Below are 20502 nucleotides of genomic sequence, written 5' to 3' on the forward strand. Positions count from 1 at the left end.
TAGGACGGACATGGTCTACTATTGTCGGTTCAACTCGGCTTTGGCTTCCTCTCTGCTGGAAGTGGTTCGACCCCTTCCCCGGGGCTCAGGGGTAGTTGGAGGGGCTTATGGCTCTAGGAGAAAGCCTTGGTTCGATGGGGATGGAAGGATACTGGCGACGATGCTCTTGGAGCTACCGCCGAAGGGTTCCTTCTCTCCGCTAGATCATGGCTTGTTGGTTTGACAGTTGTCGTGCTGGTGGTTGGTGTGGCCGAACTTTTCCCCAGGTTTGGTATGGGTGGCTCTGGGCGAAAGTTTCGGTCTTAGATGGGGGGTCGATGCAGGTGGCGGCGACACCTTTGGGTGTAACTATCCTTGTTGAAGGCGTCTTCGAAGAGTTTGCCCACACATCTTCGGGTTGTGGTCATGTTAGTGGTCGAGTTCGAGTTGGCCGATGTCATCATGGTTGTGGGGGTTTTGCACGGTTGTCCCTTAATCATCATACGGTGTATGATTTTCAGCCTGGCTTCCCTTATAAACTAGGCCACTTTGTTTTTGGTTTTTCTATCTTAATGAAATTGGCAGTGATCCTGGCTTGCATGTCAAAGAAAAAGAAGAGAGAAAACATAACATCCTCACTTGCACCAAATGGAAAACCCACGAGCTCCATGTGTATTTTACAATGACAAAATAATTACATTGGGCCACTTGACCAAAGGTTTTTTCATCAATAATAATAACAGCAAAACCCAAGGTAATTAGTTTTGGTGGGCCTCCAAGCCACCAAATTGAGCAGACTGTCATCTCAAAAGGAAATGATCTATGTGCGTCATGACTTTCCATTAGGCACTCAACTAGGTACTACAAAATGTGGATTAATGTCTTCATCCAAGAAGAAAAAAAGAGAAAAGAGAACCTAAAGTGGTAAGTACACACACATGATATTAACTGTACTGTCTGGCAAAAACCGGCAATAGAGGGAGAGGGGCTAGTAGCCGACGCAGTCCACCGGCATGGTGCCGGCATCCAAGAACTGGTGGAACGTGTACCCAGCGGCTGTGGCGTCATGGCCGCACTCGCCGTGATCGACGCCGCTGCCACCCACATCGTCACACGGCGGTTGGTTCAGGTCGAGCCATAGCCCGGGCTTGATGCCGCCTCCGCTGCCAACAACCACAACGGCGTTGCTGCTGTCGTCAAGGTTGTTGACCGTTTTCGCCGGCGGCCCGGCCGTGACGCCATGGCCTCCTGCAACCATGGCACGGTGACGCCTCATGTGGCCGCCGAGCGCCTGACCGACAGCGAACTCAAGGCCGCAGATGGAGCAGCCGTGCATCTTGGGCTTGAAGTCGCCGTCGCCATCAAGCCGCGGCTTCTTGTGGCTAGCGCGGTGGCCGCCCAGCGCTTGGAACGACGGGAACACGCGGTCGCACGTCTTGCACATGAACGCCCGCTCCGGGGCGCGGTCACCGCGCCCGGTCACACTCACACCTACCGACGATGGCATCGGCATGGGCATCGCCTGCTCGCGCGACACGAGCAGCAGCACGCGCGCCATCTCCCTCTCCTCGAACGCAAATCTCTTCATCATTGCTTGCTAATCACTGAAGAAGAAGCTGAGATGGACAGATGGAAGAAGAAGAAGAAGCAGCTGGGATTGGCAATGGACAGGTGGATGAAGAAGAAGCGCATCGAACTTCGTCTGTATTTATAGACGAGGAATTAGGCCATAAAGTAACCAGCAAGTAGCAACGCAGCAGTGACTCTAACCATCTCTGCATGAGTTTCTGATTAAACAAACAGCACAAGCTACCCCTACAACAAGACCAAGAAGCAGCTGCCGCCTTCTGCAGGAGCACGTAACGCGGCGCCATGGAACCATGCATGATGCATCTCTTCTCTTCTCTTGGGCTAGCTAATGGATAAATATGCAGCAGCTAGCAGTAGCAGATCGTGCATGATGATGATGATGCATGATGCAGGCGGCCAATTAGATTCTGGGTCAACTGTTCCCTCTTCTAGAAACATGTCCCGTTCCAGAGAAACCGAGAAAACAAATTCACTATCCAATATGAATTTGGATAGACACCACTTGCAGATTCTTGCCAAGATTCAGTGAAGCCTGGCACAACAACAATGAAACTTCATTTCACAAAATGGAAGATGATACTACTGGAAACTCATGCATTTTAACTGGAACTTGGTGGGCCCACCAAACTACCTAAGTATACGTTGCACGGTAAGTGCTATCTGAGCCCAGGCTCATCTGCTCCCCATGAATAGATCCTGCAGAGCTTACTTGTGTGAGCTCCATGAGTTTGGCCGTGACTCATGAATGACTAGACCAACATCGCAATCTGGAAAGACAATTATGCTTGATGAATAATTAGTTGCTGCTTGATGAATGATGAGCTCATGAAACGCCTCATCGCTGTCCCAAGTAGCCACATGAAACAGTATCTTGAATCTGATACGTAGCTTGTGCACTCACTCAGTCGCCAACTGTGCTGGCTGGCAGTATCAAGAAAAGGCCTCTTCCAGCTTGTGGCTTCATCCAGCCGAAAAGCCACCTTAGTTAAAACTGGCGTTAAACAACCATCGGAGTAGTAGTAATAGCTAGCCGTATATATATATATATATAGGTCTATTATGATAACACCCCTTAAGAGTATTATTCTAATAATACCTAGCTTATTCTGATAACACTTGAGCACCGCTGGTCAATGATAACCGGACCGCACAGAAACCCCCCGAAAAACTGTAGTTGCTATAAACCCACCCCACCTTCTACCACGCACAAACCCCACCCCGGTTAACCACCTTCTTTCCCCCACCTACCTTCCTTGCTCTCTCCTCTCCCGATCTGGATCAGGAGTTGGTCGGCGCCGCCCAACCTGCCCTCCCCAGCTAGCCGGCCGCCTTCTCTCCCTCCTACCGTCGCTTCCTCTCCTAGCCTCCCTCCCTACTCCCAACCTCCACCGGCCACCACACGATTCACACCCCCTGATCCCGCGAGCCGCGGCACCCATTCTATTGCCTCTAGGCCCCTGGCCTCCTTCCTCCCAACGCCGGAGCGCCCCTGTCTTCTTCCTCCTGGCGCAAGAGGTGCCGCGCGCGACCGTGCTCCGTGTGTCCCCCGCAGCTCCTCCATCCCCTGTCCCGACCCCAGATCCGGTGAGGAACCACCGCGCGGTGCCTCAGCCGTCGCCGTCGAGCTGCTCTGGATCGGGCAACAGGGGAGCCCCCGCGTGGCCATGCTCTGGATCCCTTGTCTTCCTCACCGGATCCGGCCTTCGCCAGCAACATCGACACTCAGGAGGTCCCGCCACCGCATCCCCGACCCGCCACTTTGCCTCCGCGACACGACCCGCTGCCGCGCTCCTCACCTCTGCTTCCTCTCGTCTGTGGTGGAGCGAAGAACCCCTGGATCCGTCAAGCTCGGCTCCCTCTTCCAGCCACGCGACCCCGCACCTCCCAGCATGGACGCGTCCCATGGCGCTCACCCATGCGGGATCCCCCTCCCTGGACTCCGGCAGTCCCCTTCCATGTTCTTCGTTGACGGCAAGCAGTGCAGGTTGCTCTTCATTGCAGGTCGGTTGGATCGTTGATGCAGTACCCAAATCGCTGGTGTTTTTGCTGCTGCTTGCACACATCACCGGAGGTTCACCAGAGCACCCCCTCGCAGCTCTCTCCTTCCCCAACATGCAGTTCACTGGCGACGGCCTTCAATTTGTTTTGGTTGCTGTCGATGCCATCGCCACAGTAGTACAGTGTGCTCATGATGGTCTTGTGTGTATGTGTGTGTTTTGCATGGTACCCAGCCAGAGGCCTATGTTCCTATACAAATGCAAAAATAGCATAAAAATGAAGTGCACTGCTGTTGTATCCAAGTTTCAGTTCCCCTCGATATACATTGGACATACAAAATAACTGTGTCGAGAGATTCACTTTTGTCCACAGAGGTTCAGTTTCTATTGCGTGAGAGGTTCACTTCATGCCTTTTTGTTTTCTTGAGGTTTGCTCAACTGTACTATGCGTTCCTTTTCGTTTTGAAAAATAACAAAAAGAATCGCGCGCAGTCCTCTATCATGACATTGCAGTGCGTTTTCCCGTCTGATGCAGCACACTAATAGGGTCCACTTAACCCTATGAATCAAGTTAGAAAAGGACAAGAAAAATCATGCTAGAAAAAGACAAGAAAAATCATGCGATGCACTTAGACTTGTGTCTAGGTTCATTTTTCGCTTGATGTGGTTCACTTAACCTCTTCTCTACAGTACACTCTTATTCATAAAAAAATAGAAAGAAAAAGACAACAAAAAACTCATGCGGTTCACTTACGCCCAATGTGGAGTAGAGAAAAAATGTTACCGAAACGATAAAAAAAAGGTAATGAGGTTCGCTTCTCCATACTTTTGCGTTTTACTTACGCCCAACGTGAAGTGCGGTCCACTTGCTCGCCTGAGAAAATTTACGTCTTAATAAAAGAAATCATGAAGTTCGCTTGCCCGTTTGATGCAGTGCGGTTTTCAGTTTAAAAGCAGTGCAGTTTTCTTCCTTGTCTTCAAAAATTTACGTCCCACAAAATAGAAATCATGCAGTCCGCTAGTCCATCTAATGCAGTGCGGTTTTCACTCTAAAGGCAGTGCGGTTTCTTCCTCGTCTTCAAAAATTGACGTCCCACAAAACAGAAACCATGCAGTTCTCTTACCCGTCTCATGCAGTGCGGCTTTTCGTCGGTTGCAGTACGGTTTTCAGTCAGATGAAGTACGCACGTCGATTTGGGTGTCGCGAAAAACAGAATGTCCCCATTTCGGTAATTCGAAATTCCTCTTAAACCGTAAAGAATTAGAGAGAGTGTTCTACATGAAAAAGTTGTGCCTCGTTGATATCTTTCCAAGGGCGTATCGTTTGAATCATTCCGACTAGCGGTTTGTAAAAAATTCAATAAAAACGGCCGCTGCCACTCGTCGTCCGCCTTACGATTTTCAAAATTAACTTAAAACTGTAAGGAATCTCAAAAACAATTCAACATATGAAAGTTGCGCCTCGTCCATAGCTTTTCAACGGTATATTACATGCCTCGTTTCGACAAACGGTTAGAAAACTGGAGCGAAAACAGTACCGAAAATTTGAATTTTTTTTTTGAAAAACAGAATTCTGCGATTTAGTAAATTTGAAATTGCTCTTAAACCATAATGAATTAGAGAAAACAATAGTTATGAAAAAGATGCGCCTCGACGATATCTATCCAACGGTGTATCATTTGCCTCATTCCGACGAGCGGTTTAGAAAAAAACGCGAAAAAATGCTTGCTGTCACTCTTTGTGGGCCGCACCGTTTTCGAAACTGCTCTTAAACCGCGGGGAATCTCAAAAAGTGTTCAACATGGCGATGTTGTGCCTAATCCGTAGATTTCCAACGGTATATTACACGCCTCGTTCCGATAAACGGTTAAAAAATTAGAGCGAAAACAGTACCGAAAAAACACTACGCGTAGTTTTTTGCGACACGAAGTTCACTAGTCTCTGTAATGCAGTGCTCTTGCTAAAGAAAGTGCAGTGCCCTCGCGTTGAGCATGCAGTGCAGAAGTGTTATCAGAATAACTATTCTGATAATATTACCAGAATAGACGGGCTATATATATATATATATATATATATATATATATATATATATATTATCTGGCCCGTACCAAGCAGCACATCTTAACCTAATTTTATGTGCTTTCAACAAGTTGTCTATGCTCAAAATTAACTTCTGCAAGAGCATTTCCGTAAAATAAATTCTACGTGAGTTTTTTTTTCTTGGTGAAGACTCTTTCCCTGCAAATTCAGAACTTGTCCCTTCAAGTATCCGAGTTTTCCTATCCACTTCAAGAAACTCAGGGATGCTGACGAAAAAGAGACTGGATAGCTTTGAGAAGCGCCTAAGTGTATGTACTTCCTAAGAAAAGCATCTCTTAGTTGGAGACGCTTGGTGTTAATAAATCCCATACTCATCAGCCTTCCTATGTAGTATTGTACATTATATATCTTTTTTCGAGATGCCAAGTGGTACATAAAAAGCTCGATCACTCCTTAATAAATGGCATGCATAAATGATATACTAGGTGTATTTTTTTAGTATTACATATTATGTAGGCACCGATATTATGTAGGCACCGATATTATGTAGGCACCGATATCATGTTGGCTTGAGAAGGCTGCTTTGCGAGTGATTTCCAGGCTCCTCAATACTCAGTATAAAGTACCTAAAAATAAAACTCTGACCGCGATTTCACGACTCAATGGCAAGCCAGGGGATTCCCACTTCTGGGTCGGCTTAAGAAAATGAAATCCACGCCATTCTGAAATGACTCCTTTCATATCCATAGTGAACCCAAATTAATTTGGTTTTGGATTGACTTGGTTGGGATACACTCCACTTTCTAGACAATATTTACGCCTTCTCAACCTGGTGAGAAAAAATACACGTAACTATGGCACACGCCATAAGCACTGCTCCCTGAGTAGTTCCATCAAACCTTTGCTCCATTTATACAATCTGGTCACAGGATTGCTCTAGTGCATTTAACCGTGAACAACACCAATGTAATCTTCGTCAAAACGGGGCTTTCTACACGAAATTACTCTGGCATGCCGAGAAAGTTTCCAGAGTTCTATTTCCCATGAACAAGGTTTTTTTTAAGGTACAGGTAGGGCATTAGCCACCATCTTTGCATGGCATCGACGTCACTTAGTCTGTTAGACAGTTCATGCATCATGCAGCTTTGCATTGGTTTGGTAATTGGTAGCATGTGTGATGTGTGAGCCTCTGGACCATATCCGGCTAAATTTCGTGTTTGACCCTTTTCTAAAGGTTGATCGAGATTTGACCCTACTTTGTAAAAATTTTGGGATCTGACGCTTTTGCTACCGCCAAGGTCCATATGGCGGTAGGGTTGCATGCCCTATTGTAATTTTTTTTTCTAAGTATGAAACACAGTGTGTGCTCGCACCTACCGCCGGACACTTTGACCGTAGAGTTGTATAGCCTACCGGCAGTCTGTTTGGCGGTAGGGGTGTTTCCTACCATCAGGGTCCCTGGCGGTAGGCTGTTACACCCTAACGCCATGGACCTTGGTGGTAGCAAAAAGGTCAGATCTCGAAATGTTTATAAACTAGGGTCAGATCTCGATCAACTTTGAGAAAATGGTCAAAACACGAAATTTTGCTACCATATCCATCTCAATCCAAACCTGCAGCTGAGTTGAGCCTGATCTAGCTCCCTTCCACGTTAGCAGCCAGCAGTTTATTAATCACCTGGAGCATGCTTGAACAGCTTCAGTTTTCTGCATACGTATGTACACCACCATTATTAATCATATGTGTAAAGCTGCAAGGAGAGTTGCAATGCAAATTTGCTTCTTGATTAACACTTGTTTAACCTTGAGCAAGGAGGGATACTTATTTGCATGCACACATGAGAAGCACTACGTACTATGGGCTAAACTAAACTAGCTAGGGAAATTCAGGCCTCAAGATTCGATCGCTTTAGTATAGTAAGTAACAGTTCTACGCGCTTCTCCTTGATGATGGAATCACCGAGGCATCAATTCTTGTGTTAGAAATATTAATTAGGGATGCTTTGCATTTGTCAACATTTGTGTGCTCATGACAACCTCATCAAGCATTACATGATTAAGGGAATACCAGCTTTCTTTACTAGTACATGCAACTACCTAGCGACAGGAGAAGGCTAGGATAACTACTACACTTGTAAGGCACCCGGTATCGAATTATTTTTAGGAATCTGTCAAAACCCTCCTTATGGAATATCAATTCTTCATATCCCACAATGTGTCCATTCCTGGCTAACATGGAGAGAAAATGTGGGTTATCTTGCAAAATGAAATAGAATAAAGTCAGAAAGTATTTTTTAAGAGACAATGTCTCCACTATATATGTATATGAAATCAAACAAAAAATTAAGGTTAAAAACCTTAATCCCGTGATACCAGACACGTTTAAAAAAATGATCTACTAATATCCACGATAAAGAAACTAGTGAATCATTTATTTCTTTAAACTGGTGTCGTCACTGAATAGCGTCTCCGTAAAATGGTGTAAAGAGATGGCCTAAGGTCAAATATATATCCTCCCATGATATATACTAATCCTACATAACTAATAATTGTAATTAATTCATGAAGCTTTAGCGAATTATCTAACCATTAATATGTTTTGAACTATGTATTAACTCTCATTCACATTATTCAACACAATTTTATTCTTGAGACAAGCCATGCATAAGCCATGCGTCATTGTAGAACTATCCATAGAATGCAAATTGTAGTCATATGTACAGGAATATCTAGGTGTATAATTATGTGAAGAATTCGGCTTGTAACAACAGTTGGCAAGTCAAGATATCCTTGCTACTACAAAAAGCATTTAATATAGAATAATAGCTAATGTGCGCTACATCAAAGTAACTTGTTAAAATAAGGAGAAGAACACCAATGCAAAGTTCTCATCATCAAAAACAGTTTAATATGTATATTCTTTAAGTAATATAGTACCAGCTAGCCAGCCCTGATAGTGTACTAAATTTCCATTTTGATACGCATTTCAAAGTTCAACAAGTTTATCCTAAAACTCAAACTATGGTGCTAGGTCCAACTTGAACCTAAACTATGAAACAATACAGATTACCCTAAACTTTCTAAAACTGTTCCATTCCAACCTAACTTTGTTTGGGTAATATTTTGGAATTTTGGGGTATCAAATAATGTGAAAACAATTCATAAATTTAACGAATTCGATGAGATCTAGGAATTGCGAGTAGTAGTTTATCTAAAAAATATGACCTTTTATGTCATGTGCAGAAACGACGAGAGATATAGGTTCCTCTTATTTTATGTAGAATATGACTTTTAGTTTTTTTGAATGATTTTTCACATGCTCCCAATTCCTAGATTTGCCTTGTTTCATGTTTTTAATTCATTTTCTTGGAAATCCTAATGTGTAGCTTCGTCCAAAAATAGTCCTAAAATCCAAAGATATTTAGGACATACAGAATTAATGATAAATATGGAAACCTGGAAGCCCGAACAACTAACATGATTATTTGTTTTCCATACAAATTCACGAGATAATAAGTTTTTCTTGATTTTTTTAGATGGCACAATATCCATATATTTTTTATCAAGTTCTGCAAATGATCATGTCATAACATTTCTTTAACATACAGAACCTGTCACCCTTTTTAGAAGACCACAAATACAAGCAACTCTTCAAAATGGGGTCCAAGTGTTCCTGTTAAATTGTTTTAGTATCATAGGGATAGTTTATGGTTCATAGTGGAAACTATTCAGATCTTTTTGGTAATCATGAATGCCATACTAAAAGAGGCAACTGATAAACCACGAGCTTCATATTTACTTTACTCCAATTATATACTTACATTGAGCCACTTGACCAAAGGATTTTTTCAATACCCAGAAAATCTGCGGTAAGTAGCTCTAGCGAGCAACCAAAGCCACCAAATTAATGAAGCACAAAATTAATCACCCCAAAGAAACTATTTATGTTCCATGGCATGCCCTCAATTCGGCACGCATCTACCGCCCTTTCATGTCCTTTTAATTATTTCTCATGAAATTCCTAACGTGCACAATCTTTCCAAACTATTTCCAAAGAAATTTATGACATTGAGAATTAATACTAAAATTGAAACCATGGGGAGAAACAACCAACTAGTATGATCATTTGTGTCCCATGCAAATAAACGTGATAAATGAACTTCCCTTAATTAATTTCTTCACATGACTTAAATAGTTATATTTTAGGTTGGATTTCTGTAGCTTATCATGCCATAGAGTTTCCTAAATATGTGAATTAGTTTACCCTTTTTTGGAAGGCCAAAAATACAAGGCACTCTTCATAACCATGTTTTAGTTCATTTTAATCAGCTTTTGAATTTTCAGGGTTTTACTGTGGATAGTTTCAGAGCTCGTGGTTCAATTTGAAGTGTTGGACCACATGAAAATTTATGTTTCAAAGTGGGCATTTATAAAAAAATAGTTTGGTAATATTGAGCACATACTAAGAGAGTCAAGACAACATTGAGCTACTTGGCCAAAGAATATTTTTTGTCAATATTAACCGGACAAATAATAACCGAAAAACCTGAGGTAAATAGCTCTGGTGAGCCTCCAAAACTACCAAATTAAGCACAAAATTAATTATCTCAAAGAGATGATTTATGTGCTATGGCATGCCTCCCATTAGGCACCCCTCTAGTGCTACAAAATATGGATTTATCCTTCATGAAAAAATATTAAAACAATTTAGTACCAAAGTACACAAAATCAACATGAAAAAATCAACTAACTAAAAGAGATCCTAAAAGTGGAAAGTAATTTAGGGCATAGAGAATTAATTCTAAAAAGGAAAACATGAAAAATCAACCAACTAATATGATCATTTGTGTTCCATGTAAACACACAACTAAACACAATAGGTAATTGAAAATTTCTTGATTGCTTCACATGACATAAATAGTCATATTTTTGGACGAATTTGTGCTGACTGTCAAGTCAGAGTGTTTCCTGAATATATGGAACCTTTCGCCTTTTTTGAAATGCCTCAAATGCAAGACACTCTTCAATACTAGGTGTGAGTTCATGTTAAATGGTTTTAGAGTTTTCTGGGTTTAATGTGGTGGACAGTTGCATAGGTCACGGTCCAATTTGGAACGCACGATAATTTATGGTTCAAAGCGGACAATTTAAAAATATCAAAAAAAGGTAATAATGAACACCTACTAAAAGAGGGAAGATGACATGGGGCATGAATTGATAAATCACGAGATCCATATATACTTTACTACAATTGGATAATTACATGTTGAGCCACTTGACCAAAGGTTTTTTTGTCAATAATAACCGGGCAAATAATAACCGGAAAACCTGAGGGAAATAGCTCTGGTGAGCCTCCAAGCCACCAAATTAAGCACAAAATTAATCATCTCAAAGAAATGATTTATGTGCCATGGCATGCCTTTCACTGGGCACTCGTCTACTGCTACAAAATATGGATTTATCCATGCATGAAAAAGGAATAGAAAAGGGGTAAAAAAGAAGTTACTGCCAAAGTACACACAGGAAAATATTGTACTATCCGGCAAAAACCCGGCAACGGAGTGGGAGATGGGGTAGCTAGACGCAGTCCACCGCCATGGTGCCGGTATCCAGGAACTGGTGGAACGTGTACCCGCCGGCAGCTGCGTCGTGGCCGCACTCGTCGTCGCTCTCGCTGCTGGTGCCATACTCATCGCAAGGTGGATGGTTCAAGTCGAGCCACAGCCCACGCTTCATGCCGACAACGGCGTCGTCGCTGCTGTCGCCGTGCTTCTTGATCGCTGCTGTCGGCGGCGTAATAGCCATGACGCCACCACCTCCGCCTACGGCCATGGCACGGTGGCGCCGCATGTGGCCACCGAGCGCCTGTCCGATGGCGAACTCCAGCCCGCAGACGGAGCATCCGTGCAACTTGGGCTTGAGGTTGCCCCCGTCGTCCAGCCGTGGCTTCTTGTGGCTGGCCCGGTGCCCGCCCAGCGCCTGGAACGACGGGAACACGCGGTCGCACGTCTTGCACACGAACACCCGCTCCGGGGCGCGGTCACCGCGCACCGCCATCGGCATCGGCATGGGCATCGCCTGCTCCCGCGACACGAGCAGCAGCATGCGCGCCATCTCCTTCTCCTCAAAAGCATACCTCTTTGTCATTGCTCTGGACCCAATTGATCAATCTCTGAAACTCTAAAGATGATGATGATGAAGATGAAGAAGCTGATGAAGAAGAAGTGCATCAAGCCGCAGCTGTATTTATAGGCCATTTGCACCATAAAACAAATAAGCCAGTAGTAGCTAGGCAGTAGTGACACTTAATCTAGTATATGTTTCTCCAGTTAAAGAAATGCACGACTTGGCCCTAGAGATAGATGAAGAGGGAAGCAACGGCGTCGAGTATCTCCTCGAAGCCGCTGCTCACCTCAGATGCAATGCAAGTGGTTCGAAATCAAGCCACTCTAGAGCCTCATGCAACGCGTCGTGAGCTCAGTGCATCCCTTGGATTAACAGAAAATATATGTAGCATGATGATGCACATACCTGTGCACGGCCGCTTCAGTAGTTCAGTTCAGATCAACCAAAGGGGCTTATTCAGGTTTGACCTGTGCACATGACTCATGAGGGCCTTAATATATTCTCAAGGTCAACTGTTTCCTCCTCTAGTGTCCTGTCTTGTTTTGGAGAGACTGAAAATTTCAATAGCAGAATCTTTGAAATGTGGCAGGATAGCATATCAACAAGTGCACTTCATATCAGAAAGGAAAAAAAGGATCAGTTGAGAACTGAGATGAGATTATGACATGCTACTTTGTGTCAAAACTTTTTATTCCTTTTTTTGTAGATTATGACGACACGGTACTTTGTGTCAACGAAGATCCCATTTTCCTTTTCCTGGGATAAATTGTGGTCCACTGAATCCTGCAGAGTTTACTTCTGTCAGTCCCATCAGTTTTGGTCGTGACTACCTAGGCTGATTGGTATGGCAACCTAGAATTGCAATTAAATTAGTATCACACCGAAGATCGCTGAAGATCGCCTGCTTAATGATGCTCTTATCAAACGTCTCATGCCTGCTCCAAATGGCACATGAAACAGTATCTCTAGATCTCTTCTTATTTTCCTTATTTTTTCGTTAGGGGCATCTAATACCTTTTGCACTTGCAATGCTGGCACAGTGTCATAGATGGCTCTTCCAGTCAAAAGTAGCCAGGCTAAACTACCATCAAGTAGTGGCATCTGAGACTGGACATTAAACAAATCCAACTCTTCATGTTAAAATTAGCGGTTATCACCGATGATTGGTTCTCGGGGTTGCTTCCGTCCACACCGCACTAGCTGATTGGACTGAACTGATCAATAATTGCTGCTTGATGTCAGCAAGAAAGTAGCTTGGCTTAGTTGTGCATCCTCTACTTTCTAGTTTTCTAATTGCAACTTGTGTTAAATAGTGTCTTCTGTTGCTACTTCAGGACTTGAGAGTTTGTGGCGTCTCGGTTTGTTCCACACAGTGGAAGTGTTTGATGGGCATCAAATGGAATCTTGCCCCTGTTCACATTTCAGAGATAAGAAATGAAATTACTAAATGAAGATTCTATGTCATGGATCTCATCAGACTCTTGGTTATGTGATGTTTAAACCTTTTTTGAGAGTAATTAGTACTTAAGACTAAATTAAGAGTCTAGGAAATCCATCATGTACCTGCTTCTCAGTACTTGAGATTCTCCAGATAAGTAGTGGCACTGCTAGTAGTACACAGATGACAACGCACATTTTTTCGAATCCGTTCGCTGCGTCTCATAATGCTGGATGCAATGCAAAAGAATTCGCAAAGGCCAGTAGGCAAGATGGTCCTTTGTGCACCCTCAAGTAACATGATCCTTCGGTGCCGACGGTACGCTCAAGCCAGTATTATAAAAGGAGCAATTATTCTCTGCTCGCCAACTGTCCAGTTGATATAGAAGATTCAGATAACTTGCTGAGCACACATTTGCCTGAGGAACAGAAATGGCCAATTTGCAGTTTGCTGAGCACACATCTAGATGCTGCCGATGATTGGCGTTTCGAGGCTGGAGTTCTATTCGCCCCAGCAACTTACGCTCATTGGTTTAGTAATAATAATCACCCTGACAGCACATAACATGTTAACATAAGTTACTTCTTTGTCCCTCTCAAGTCAGAATCTGAACTTGGAGCTTGCGCTGCATATGCCGTTCCCCGCATAATTGAGCAAAGATACAAGTTTGCTTCCCTCTCAGCATAAACAACAAGAACAAGCCCCGCTATTTGCCGCATAAAATGCTCAAAAGTAGAAGTTTGCTTCTTGGTTTGCCTCAAGATTCAGCAACATCTGAGATTCTCAAACCCCTGTATCATCATGTCAAACCTACGCAGATTGCTAACTGGCACACGGCTTTGGTGCCCAATGCTCAGAATTGCTTGTGTTGACTTGCTTCCTATGCTAGTTATACTTATCTGATGTCTTGGTACCAAAGAATCAAAGCAAATGTTTGGTACCTTTGTGGTAATTGTTTTCTCACTTTGTCTAGCATGCCGGGCACAACATACATCACTAAAATATAAATTGAAGAAGCAATGTCAGCCATCATTTCTGAAGGAAAAAAAACTAGAAAGGCCGGTAAGAGCGATCGAGGCGTCGAGCGGTTCCAGTTTTCTGCATCTACTTTCTGAGTAAGCAATGTGCTGACCACCGATGCATAAGAATCTTCAAGGGAAGGGGCACTACTTTAGATGCTGCTGACTGATTCCAAAGGTTAGCTAGTACACCATATGATATTAGGCGTGCGTCACCGCTTGAGATTGCAGTTTGGGGTCGCGAAGGGGCAGAATATTCCTTGATGATTCAGGGGGCAGAATTAGCACCACTAATTGCAACCCCTTGCTACATAAGAGCCAGCATCCTAATTTTATGAAGAAATGAGAGAAGAGGAATCGGGACAGCTATACTTCTCATTGATTTTCTCCAAATCTTGAAAACTTGAATTGGACTGGCAAATCAGAAAACAATGACCTGCTATAGGCTAGGCAGTAGTGCCCTGTTTAGAACCCTAAGATACTGTTTTGTTGATTCAGTTAGCTTGCCACGTTCTATCCACTTCAATTATGTGGTGCAGCTCTAATCTGCACCAACTACAATTAGAAAAAAAAACAAGGTGGGGTTCAAAAGCAACTATGAATTGTATAGTTGGAGCTAGTAGTGCTGTGATGCAACTAAGCATCAGTGCAATTGTTTTTATCCGTTGAAAGAGAAATATCTGATTAGCACAGCACACGGGATAACAAAGATGCGTGACTTTTTTAGTAGAATCAGTCGTAAGCAAGGATTCCAAAACCGGATACCAGAAAATACCGGTTAAATATGGGCGGTAACTAGTTTTTCTTTTACGGACAGTTCCATCCAGCAATCAAATTTAAACTCAAATATATAGATTTTTTTTTTTTTGCCGTACTGCTCAGAATTCAATTCCAAATATCTTTTTTGGGGTGTGTTTGTTGCAACTGGTGCATCTGATCTCGGTTTCCCTATCAAGTAGTGTTCGGGATTTCCAAAATAAATTCAAGTCATACACACATCCAGTGCTAACAAGGAAAACATGCCACATTCATTGCCCGATTTGGATTAGCTATTCACACGAGGTTTGCCTTTTTGTTTTGTTTCTCGAGCTATATTTGGAGTTGAGATTTGGAATCTTGTAACACAGTAGAAATATTCCTTTTCTACATCCACAAAATTTTAAGAATTTTTGAACAATTCTAAATAGGGCAACCAAGGTCGGGTGCACCACGGGGCGCCCGATGCACCAAATATGATCCTTATAAGGAAAGGATGATGATCCTTTCTTTCGATAGGATTAGGATCCATCTCACCTCATTGCAACATAGTGGGGTTATGTGCGGCATTTGCGAGGCGCCAAAATCCTCATAGGTAAACCGAAACCACCTACCAAAGAAATAATGGAAAGTGATATTTTTTTTCTTTGTTCTGCCAATGGATAAAGAAGGCAATTGAAAGTTGACAAACACAAATCATCGTCATGAACAACCCGTTGCTCTCATGAGTGACAAACTGGGTGAAGAAAAACTTGCTTTTTGAGAAAGAGTTAAGTCATTGTCAGAGAAAAGAGCAGCAGCGGGTTGCTGCGTTCGGGGCTGGAACTCACACTGTTAGAACCTCCCTGCCTGGGAGGAGAGAGAGCACTTTGCTTCTGCCTGGATTTTCTAGGGTTCTTGTCGCCATCTCCACGTAGGTCGCCACCGGTGTGATGCAGACGGCACTGCATGTTGGAGTATCAGGCATAGTTAGTGCAATGCACCTAGATATCCATACATGTCATCACACACATACAAAAGCAAGTGGTCAGTAGTGATTGATTCAGTCAGCATCCAGTAGTAGTAAGCACATTTATGTTGACATCCTAATGCTTTGTAAGATCTCACGGTCTTATATTTTTTGTTTGGTTTCTCCATTTGAGTTGACAAGCCAATACTATCTCTAGTAATTTTTTCAGATGTATCTTCAAAACCGAATGCTAGTTAGCACAGGAACGAAATAATGGTTAGAACAACATATTTCAGATACTGCAATTTGTTCCTGGTATTAATAAGCTGTAATAGCAAATACAGTGCACATAGATTGAGTACTGGACTGCCTAATTCATCACGCAGCCAAACTTTTCCACGCATAAAAGAATATGACGCAGTCAAAATTTGATAAGGGTAAATGGAAGATACAACATGTGTCTACTGACATACAAGATTGCTCTGTAAAATGTCTCGTGATCATCCTATTGAGGAATCATTTCCTCTCCTTTAGAGGAGAAAATTCTTGGTGCGGCTCGAACGAAGGGGCACTACCAATCAAAAAGTAACTGGTCCACCGTGATCATTTGGCCTTGTTGGGGCATTCTGATGAGAGATGACCAGCTATGCCGCATTCATAGCACGTCCGTCTCTTCTTTTTCTTTGGAGGCGCCGAGCTTGTGTCGTCACTAGGTTTATTTTCACCAGAAACAGCTGAAGGTTCCGTACTTGAGCCACCAACAGGTTTAACTGCTTCCTCGGGATTAATCTCAGTGGCCTTTTTGTTGGGGCAAGCTGACGAGAGATGACCGGAGACGCCACATTCATAGCATGTCCGTCTCTTCTTCGACGCTGTCGAGGCAGATTCAGTATTGGCCTTATTTTCATCAGCTATGACTTCAGGAGCACTTTTATTTGGGCAAGCAGATGATAGATGACCAGGAATGCCACATTCATAGCATGTCCGTCTCTTCTTCGACGCTGTTGTGGCAGATTCGGTATTGGCCTTAGTTTCATCAGCTATGACTTCAGGAGCACTTTTATTTGGGCAAGCAGATGATAGATGACCAGGAATGCCACATTCATAGCATGTCCGTCTCTTCTTCGATGATGTTGTGGCTGAGTCAATATTGGCCTTAGTTTCATCAGCTATGACTTCAGAAGCCTTTTTGTTGGGGCAAGCTGACGATATATGGCCAGGAACGCCACATTCATAACACGTGCGTCTCTTCTTCGACAATGCTTCAGCTGAATCAGTATTATCCTTATTTTCACTGGATATGACTTCAGAAACCTTCTTATTAGGGCAAGCAAAAGAGAGATGGCCAGGAGTGCCACATTCATAACATGTACGGATGTTGTTCTTTGATGAGTCTGAAGTTGCTTTGTCATCTGGTTTCTGGTTTTCTTTCTTTGGAACAGCACATCTGATTCTGGCTGGTCTCCCCTTAATCACGTTCTGGTCAAGCTTCAGACCAATAGCAAGAGATGTGCTATCAGAAAAATCAACATGTGCAAAGCCTTTGAATTCACCTGTCTCCTTGTCTGTTCCAAAACGGATGGATGAGATCTTGCAATCAGAAAAGAACTTCCTCAGATCATCCTCTGTTACGTCCCAAGCTAGGTTTCCAACATATGTCCTATTGTATCCCTCTATCATCTTTGGGGCAAAATCTTCCTTCTCATGGTTAGATTTGACCTTTTCGCGGTTAGCCTTGTAAGGCTGGACTTTCAAAAGGAATCCTCCCCTGTGGTTGTTTAACAAAAATGACGTCACTTATGAATCACAACTGAAACAAACAAGGGGTAACATTAAGGAGATGTGCTTACATATCTGCACCATCAAGGGCCAATGCCCTTTTTGCGGCGGCATCAGTCTGCACAAGAAAACTCTGTCAGGTTTCAACTTCCAAACAACTCTAAAAGCATGCTGCTGATGAGCCATGTGAATTACTCTACTCGTGATAACAGATTAAGAGCATCTTGTGGTGGTACAAGCTGACTCCGATGGACTAAAATGAAACTAAAAAAATGTAGATAAGAGCACTGTTCAAAAGTTGTACCACAAGATTCAAGCTACAGGCAGATCCTCCAAACGACGACAATGACTGAAACACACTGCTGATAAGTCATGTGCTCTACCAAGCAGATTAAGAGCATCTTATGTTGGTATCGAGCCAACTCCAATTTATTACAAAAAATTAAATGGTCGATGAGAGTTCTGCTCAAACATTGTAGTAACATAAGACGCAAGGGTACACCACCGCTTACCACCAAAAGACCTTAAAGATGAATGCACTAGAGGTTTGGAAATAAAACCAACAATTTCTACACAAGTCAGACTGCCATACATACACAGTTAATTGAATCAAAACGCCAATGTCATCAAACCTTAAACATTCAGTACACTAAGAAGATGTCTTAGATTGTTCAATATACTTGTAAATTGAACATGCCTGCATGAACATGAACACAACACTAGAACAAAGGGTACTACGTTTCGAAGCTGACCTTGAATGTGAGAATGGCAATACCCCTGAACTTCCCGGTGTCAGGAAAAGTCATGCAGTCCAGCGCAGTGATACTGCCACATCCTTCAAAGAAACTTCTAATGTCATCCTCAGATGAATAGTACGGGATGCCACCAACATACACCTTCTTTATACTTTGCTCACTGAAACAAGGAAGCAAATTATTAAACAGCTGCGAACATCCTATAAGAACCTTATCTCCACCCTGTGTACTGCACTCCTTAACAAATCAATAAACATACAACCAGAAAGCAATAAAATTGCCATATCATTTCACAAAGAAACTTCCAGACCAAACAGTTTTTTCGTGGAAGAACAAAGCTCACAACAAAGTCTGATGAGCAAACAATTTCTGATGTACTGTACAGTTACATCACTATTTGAGTCAACAGCAAAGCTAGACAGTCCAAGTCCGAGCAACTTCTAACTATGCAATAAGTCCCATCCTGCTATGCTATTCTTAGTCACTAACTCACTGTGTTATTTTAATCCCTCTAATTATTTGCAGAAACAGTGTCTTGTCTTACATGCCTCTGTTATGTGATATCGTCTGTCCTCATACCTATCTAATGAGAAAGAAGGTACTCAAGAACTCTGCCCTTTACAGTTTTAACTCACCTATCTTGCGACACAATTGGATTGTCAGATACACCTGCCTGGCCAGGCTCTTCTGACTTGATTTTCTTCACCTCTTCTGACTTAATTTCCTTCGCTTCTCCTTCCATCTTTGTGGCGTCTAGATTGTGTTCACTGAAACAAGTACAAAAAACATTACATAACAAATGTTAATGCAAGGACCAGACAGGTAAACACCACCGTCTTACACCTCATCGAGATTCAGCATGCCAAAAACAACCCTAGAAAGCAATTAAAGTGCCACTTCACAAAATGAAGTGTTATCTTCCAGCATGGAAGGCAAGCAAAAGGTGTTTTTCTCAGATCAAACCCAAACTAGATAACCAGATAGTTGCTTACGTACTACAGCTCTTCCAACATGATGAAGTTACCAAACTAGATGGATGAAGGCATTTACAATGTTATGACTACTTCTGAATGATAAAACTAAGCAATGGCATCTTAACATCAAGAGTTCAACACAGTTCCTATCTACATGGCATGAACCTAACAGCAAAAGAGGTACTCGAGCACAAATGCACCAATTTGTCGAAGCGCCAACTCACCTATCATCTGACACAGCTGCATCAGCGCCGGCCACCTCCACGTCCTGCTTCTCCGCCTCATCATCAGACTTCTTGTTAGCCGCGGCCTCCGCCTCCATCAGCCTCCTGACCCTCCTCTTCTCCTTCTTCTCCTTCCTCCTCTCCTCCCTCCGCCGCATCACCTCCGCCCTCTGCGCCAGGGCGGCCTCGTCCACCACCGCCGGCTCCTCAAGGTCGTCACCACCATCCACTTCCAGACCATGCTTCCCCGGCTCTCCGTCAGACTTCTTGCTCGCCGCCGCCTCGGCCTCCGCCAACTTCCTGGCCCGCATCTTCTCCTTCTTCTTCTTCCTCTTCTCCTTCTCCTCCTTCCTCCTCTCCTTCCTCCGCCGCTCCAGCTCCGCCTTCGACGCAGGGTCCGCCTCGTCCACGGCCGGCTCCTCCAGGCCCTCCGCCTTCTCCTCCGGGCCCTCCGCCTCCACCGCCGGAGCGGGTGATTTCTCCGGAGACGCCTTCTTGTTCTTGGCGCTCTTGGTCCGGGGAGGGCGGGGCCCCGGGCGCTTGGGCCGGGGCCGCTTGGAGGCCACCAGCCGCACCTTTATCTTCTTCGCCTCCGCGGCAGCCTCCCCCTCGGCGCCCCCGCCGGGGAGGAGCGCGTGGAGCTTCTGCTTCAGCTTCTTGCGCGCGAGCACCATGGCGGCGGCGGCGGCGGACTGGAGAGAAAGACAGAAAGAGGGGAGAGGAAGAGAGGACGGGACGAGACGAGACGAGACGGCGAGGTTTATAGTGGGCCGGGCTGATGTGGGCCTTACATTGATCGAACGTGCGGTTCGGCCCATCAAGGGACGACCCGGCCCGGCCCGACGGGGGATCGATCTCTGCTCTTCTCTTACCCTAG

General features: G+C 43.9%; 3 protein-coding genes across 3 annotated transcripts; all 3 read right to left on the minus strand.

Moving 5' to 3' along the window:
* Positions 1 to 670: 670 nt before the first annotated feature.
* LOC125544349 (zinc finger protein ZAT12-like) lies at positions 671 to 1867 on the minus strand. Its single transcript, XM_048708004.1, has one exon. It carries the CDS (start codon positions 1568 to 1570, stop codon positions 968 to 970), a length of 603 nt encoding a protein of 200 aa, XP_048563961.1. The 5' UTR covers positions 1571 to 1867; the 3' UTR covers positions 671 to 967.
* An 8950-nt stretch (positions 1868 to 10817) lies between these two features.
* Positions 10818 to 11829, minus strand: LOC125544355 (zinc finger protein ZAT12-like). Its single transcript, XM_048708017.1, has one exon. It carries the CDS (start codon positions 11750 to 11752, stop codon positions 11183 to 11185), a length of 570 nt encoding a protein of 189 aa, XP_048563974.1. The 5' UTR covers positions 11753 to 11829; the 3' UTR covers positions 10818 to 11182.
* Positions 11830 to 16190: 4361 nt separating this feature from the next.
* LOC125544363 (phragmoplastin interacting protein 1-like) lies at positions 16191 to 20370 on the minus strand. Its single transcript, XM_048708028.1, has 5 exons — positions 19626 to 20370; positions 19063 to 19194; positions 18425 to 18587; positions 17744 to 17790; positions 16191 to 17661 (listed from the first exon to the last, which is right to left on the minus strand). Exons 1-5 carry the CDS (start codon positions 20297 to 20299, stop codon positions 16497 to 16499), a joined length of 2181 nt encoding a protein of 726 aa, XP_048563985.1. The 5' UTR covers positions 20300 to 20370; the 3' UTR covers positions 16191 to 16496.
* Between the last annotated feature and the right edge of the window lie 132 nt (positions 20371 to 20502).

Source organism: Triticum urartu, chromosome 1, assembly GCF_003073215.2.
Source record: "Triticum urartu cultivar G1812 chromosome 1, Tu2.1, whole genome shotgun sequence".
Lineage (NCBI taxonomy): Eukaryota > Viridiplantae > Streptophyta > Magnoliopsida > Poales > Poaceae > Triticum > Triticum urartu.

What these genes read in the sequence shown, in the direction of transcription:
- LOC125544349 (XM_048708004.1), bottom strand. Translation starts at nt 1,570, where the DNA reads ATGATGAAGAGATTTGCGTTCGAGGAGAGGGAGATGGCGCGCGTGCTG.
- LOC125544355 (XM_048708017.1), bottom strand. Translation starts at nt 11,752, where the DNA reads ATGACAAAGAGGTATGCTTTTGAGGAGAAGGAGATGGCGCGCATGCTG.
- LOC125544363 (XM_048708028.1), bottom strand. Translation starts at nt 20,299, where the DNA reads ATGGTGCTCGCGCGCAAGAAGCTGAAGCAGAAGCTCCACGCGCTCCTC. An exon ending in CCAATTGTGTCGCAAGATAG is followed by an intron (nt 18,588 to 19,062) that starts GTGAGTTAAAAC and finishes TCCTTGTTTCAG; the next exon opens with TGAGCAAAGTATAAAGAAGG. An exon ending in TTGCCATTCTCACATTCAAG is followed by an intron (nt 17,791 to 18,424) that starts GTCAGCTTCGAA and finishes TTTCTTGTGCAG; the next exon opens with ACTGATGCCGCCGCAAAAAG.